The 4,481-nt window shown below is 46.5% G+C and overlaps 1 protein-coding gene across 4 annotated transcripts; it reads left to right on the top strand.

The window, feature by feature from the left end:
* The first annotated feature begins 1,841 nt into the window (after positions 1-1,841).
* Positions 1,842-4,097, top strand: TCEAL4 (transcription elongation factor A like 4). 4 transcript variants are annotated; one of them, XM_023202204.1, is made up of 3 exons: positions 1,842-1,994; positions 2,589-2,661; positions 3,025-4,097. In XM_023202204.1, the coding sequence occupies exon 3, from the start codon at positions 3,047-3,049 to the stop codon at positions 3,695-3,697; it is 651 nt and encodes a 216-aa protein (XP_023057972.1). In that variant the 5' UTR covers positions 1,842-1,994; positions 2,589-2,661; positions 3,025-3,046; the 3' UTR covers positions 3,698-4,097. The 4 variants fall into 4 exon arrangements, with proteins under 4 accessions (XP_023057972.1, XP_023057968.1, XP_023057971.1 ...); XM_023202200.1 differs by having other exon boundaries at positions 3,020-4,097; XM_023202203.2 differs by having other exon boundaries at positions 1,857-1,994; positions 2,229-2,661; positions 3,025-4,095.
* The last annotated feature ends 384 nt before the right edge of the window (positions 4,098-4,481 follow it).

Here is a 4,481-nt window from a genome sequence, read left to right as displayed (position 1 = left end):
CATGGACACATGTCAGGGAACAACACACACAGGGGCCTGTTGGGGGCAGGGAGGAAGAGTATAAGGAAGAATAGCTAGTGGCTGCCAGGCTTAATACCTAGGTGATGGGATGATCTATACAGCAAACCACCATGGCACATGTTTATCTATGTAACAAACCTTCACATCCTGCACATGTGCCCCTGAGCTTAAAATAAAAGTTGAAGAAAGAAAATTATCATTGTGGGTAACTATTAGAAGTGAAATTACTGACACAAAAGATCAAATATTATTATTTTTTTTTTTTTTTTGAGACGAAATCTCACTCTGTCTCCCAGGCTGGAGTGCAATGGTATGATCTCGACTCACTGCAACCTCTGCCTCCTGGGTTCAAGCAATTCTCCTGCCTCAGCCTATGAAATAGCTGGGATTATAGGCACCTGCCGCTACGCCCAGCTAGTTTTGGTATTTTTAGTAGAGAGGGGGTTTCACCATCCTGGTCAGGCTGGTTTTGAACTCCTGACCTCAGGTGATCCACCTGCCTCAGCCTCCCAGTGCGCTGGGATTACAGGTGTGAGCCACCGTGCCTGGCCAATATTTTTATTTTTAAATTATTTACAAAGTTGATCTTCAGAAAAATTTCACCAATATATTCAATAAGAGCAGGGGAGGGTGCATGTGTCCCCAGTCCTTCAACAAATCTATTAAAATTTTTCATGTAATCTAATCTATCAGAATTTGTCTCTTTGTTATATAGTCACACTGCATATCGATTGCCCAACGACAACGGACAGCATAGAATACGACAGGCTATAGTATACAGCCTAGGAGTGTAGTAGGCTATACCATATAGGTTTGTATAACTACACTCTACGATGTTCGCACCACCACGAAATTGCCTGATGCATTTCTCAGAACATATCCCCGTTATTAAGTGGCACGTGACTATATTTAAAGGCCTTCCACATCAAAAGCTTATGTGGAGATAAACGGAGACTACCCATAAGAGAACAAACAAGTGCTACTTATTCACAGCTTTTTGTAGCAAGGAAGTCAAGCCACCATCATTTGAATCTTGCAGAGATTCAAAGGCAGGCAGGGGAGTGGGAAAGCTTTATAGGGGAAAACAAAAACACAAAGACTTCAAGTATGGTCTGATTGGATGTTGTTGACGTGAGGAAGCTAGAGGCAGGCCAACTAGAGGCAAGCATCCTATGTGATTGAGTATGGGTTCATATTTGGGTTTTTCCTGTTTGTCATCAGGTCAAAAAAATTAAAAAGGCCAGAAAGGCTAGCAAATTGATTAAAGTCCTGAACATTTCTGCAGATGCTATACTTTGGCTTCCTGAGCTGCTTGCAGCAAAGGTTGTGGGTCTCAGTTCTATTTTCGTATGTGGTCTGGTCATTGTCTCTGTATATTCAGTTTCTCACTTAAGATAAATTAATCGTTCTTTTATTTTGCTTCAAATATAACTTTTTTTATTCATTTGAAAATTTATGTTTGTACATGTCAGGAAAAAGGGACAATTTCATTTATTTTGGAAAATTTTTCTTAAGTTTTTTCTAAAGTCGATATTCTATTCTTTATACAGTACTTGAGTTCACATTTATACGATTTTGTCGGGTGGGTCTACGTTATTTCTGTGGAATTTAAGAGCAACATTATCAAGACTCCTCCTCTGGACCGCCCAACTCATTAAAAAAAAAAAAAAAAACACTTTGTGATTTTCATGAAAATTCCTTCTTTGATTAATTTCTTAACAAGAAGAAAAGGACAAAAGGGTCCAGGGAGGTGAGAGGGTACCTGCTGGAGAGAGGTGGTGGGTAGCTGGAAGCGGCTGGCTAGGAGGCGGGGCGTGGGGCGTGGGGCGGTGGAACTCCTGTGCTGCGGCATTCACGTGATCTGCCCGGGCGCAGATGTGGGCACCGGTCCGAGTGCCCGCCCTCTGTCCCCTCGGCTCGGTCCCGTCTGCTCCAGTTCCTGGGCTCCTAATTCTTGGTCCAGCTTCTTCCAGGTCAGTGTGCGGGCCTTCCACGCTGCCAGCGGAATACTGGAATGGCGGAAGGGGAACGGGTACAGTACCGGAAAAGGCTGGGGGTGGGGTCGGGTCGAGTCGAGGGAAGCTGGCCCGAGTGTGGACAGAGATGGCGGTGGGAAAACGGCTAAAGGTGGCTGAGGGGGAGCACGTAGGCAGTGGGCAGAGGGTGAGGAAGGCGAGCACCCCAAAGTATCCATGCTCGCTTTCCAGGCACATCCTCCTCTCTGCCCTCCGTCCATTTTGGAGCCGGAGATGGTGGGCTGGGGACGCCCCAGTAGTGAGACAGTGGAAGTAAACCCCCTCTGCCGTTCCCGTGCGTAGAGAAAAACGTTGACCGCGAGGCTGGGGAGGAGAATTGCCTCTGAGGAAGAAGGACACAGAGACCCAAAATTAGTTTGGAAAGCATCCTGGTTTGGTGCCCGAGGCCTGGAAAGAAATGGCGGCTGGGGTGCGGGGGAGGTAGGGGAGGAAAACGTTGGATGAGAAGGGCCTGGACTTAGGAAAGGGAACCGAGTCCCTGTGAGCCCGCTGAGCGCGCAGATCCTGCCCCTGTCTCCTATCTGTCCGCAGGTCTGCGCGTCTGTTGTTCCCAGCGCTCTGCAAAGCCTGAAAAGGAGGAGCAACCTGTCCAGAATCCCCGCAGGTCCGTGAAAGTAGGGGGCTGCATGGACAGGGGCCCACAAGGGTTGAGAGTGTGGAGGGCCCGGCCAGAGCCGAATTGGGGCCCCTGCCCATCCCCCCACCCACATTAACACACACCTTACCAGGCTGAACCACTGCAGAGAAAGTGGCAGGGCCTGCCAAGCAATGGCTGGCTCACGTGTGTGGGAGGAGTGGCAGGCTACGTGGTGGGCAAAAGGCCCTCTTGGAGGCCCCGCCAGCTCAGGGGAACCCTCATCAGGGGTGAGATGCAAGTACTATCCAGACCTGCATTCCACCCCACCCACTCAGTCTCCCATGTCTCCTCTTTGTCTCCTCTTCCCTCCACCCCCATCCCCCAGGACAGGAAAAGGAGGGGAAATCTCAACATGGAAAAACTCTACAATGAAAATGAAGGAATGGCTTCAAACCAAGGAAAGATGAAAAATGAAGAACAGCCACAGGACGAGAGAAAGCCAGAAGTAGCTTGTACTCTGGAAGACAAGAAGTTGGAAAACGAGGGAAAGACAGAAAACAAGGGCAAAACAGGAGATGAGGAAATGTTAAAGGATAAAGGAAAGCCAGAGAGTGAGGGAAAGGCAAAAGAAGAAGTAAAGTCAGAGAGGGAGGGAGAGTCAGAGATGGAGGGAGGATCAGAGAGAGAGGGAAAACCAGAGATAGAGGGAAAGCCGGAGAGTGAAGGAGAGCCAGGGAGTGAAACAAGGGCTGCAGGAAAGCGCCCAGCTGAGGATGATGTACCCAGGAAAGCCAAAAGAAAAACTAATAAGGGGCTGGCTCATTACCTCAAGGAGTATAAAGAGGCCATACACGATATGAATTTCAGCAATGAGGACATGATAAGAGAATTTGACAATATGGCTAAGGTGCAGGATGAGAAGAGAAAAAGCAAACAGAAATTGGGGGCGTTTTTGTGGATGCAAAGAAATTTACAGGATCCCTTCTACCCTAGAGGTCCAAGGGAATTCAGGGGTGGCTGCAGGGCCCCACGAAGGGACATTGAAGACATTCCTTATGTGTAGTGTCCCTGGCAGGCATTTACCAGGCCATGTGCTTTACCCTTACGGTAATACTTTAGGCATCCCTCCTGTTACTAGCAGCCTTTTGACCCAACTGCAGTGCGGTGTTCTTAGTAGCAAATTTTCATCCGTTACATGGAAAGAATGTTGATGGTGCATTGTAAAATTAAAAAACACAACTTGCAGAACCAAACATATGGCATCAGTACATTTTTGTAAAACTGCAAAGATACCTAGTAATTTATGTATAGAAAACAATTCTGAAAGCTGTGTCAACTAAAAGATTAACAGTGGTTATCTGTGGGTGATTTTTTCTGTTCTTTTTTGTTCATCTGTCCATTTTTCTCCTAAAAACAGATTTCTTTAGTCATAAAAATAATAAAAGTTAAAATATTGGAAAACAGTGAATATTTGAATTTCATTCATTTGAATAAGCATTCAAATGAACTGCCCAGTGAACTTATAAAGACAGTGGATATACTTAAAATTCTTGTTGTCAGGACATAAAATGATAGGTAAAAGTTGCATTACCTCTGGGACTGGAAGGTGGAGGAGTCAACTCGATGGTTATTACAGCTCCATTGCTGTAAGGGACAGCCTTGACATCTGTGAAATAGGGATAAAATTAGCCTAGAAATATGGAGAAGATCAAATGAGGTATTGAGTGTGTGAGCTGTGTTAGGCTGGCTCCTACTCTCTCCCCTTGCACTAGCAGAACCAGTACCCAGTCAGACGCTTGGGGAGGGCTGAAGGAGGTCTCACCTGTGCCCAGAAATAAGTCCAGACA

Source organism: Piliocolobus tephrosceles, chromosome 12 (assembly GCF_002776525.5).
Source record: "Piliocolobus tephrosceles isolate RC106 chromosome 12, ASM277652v3, whole genome shotgun sequence".
NCBI lineage: Eukaryota > Metazoa > Chordata > Mammalia > Primates > Cercopithecidae > Piliocolobus > Piliocolobus tephrosceles.
Note: the sequence above shows the minus strand (reverse complement) of the source record. Positions and strands in the feature narration are given on the sequence as shown.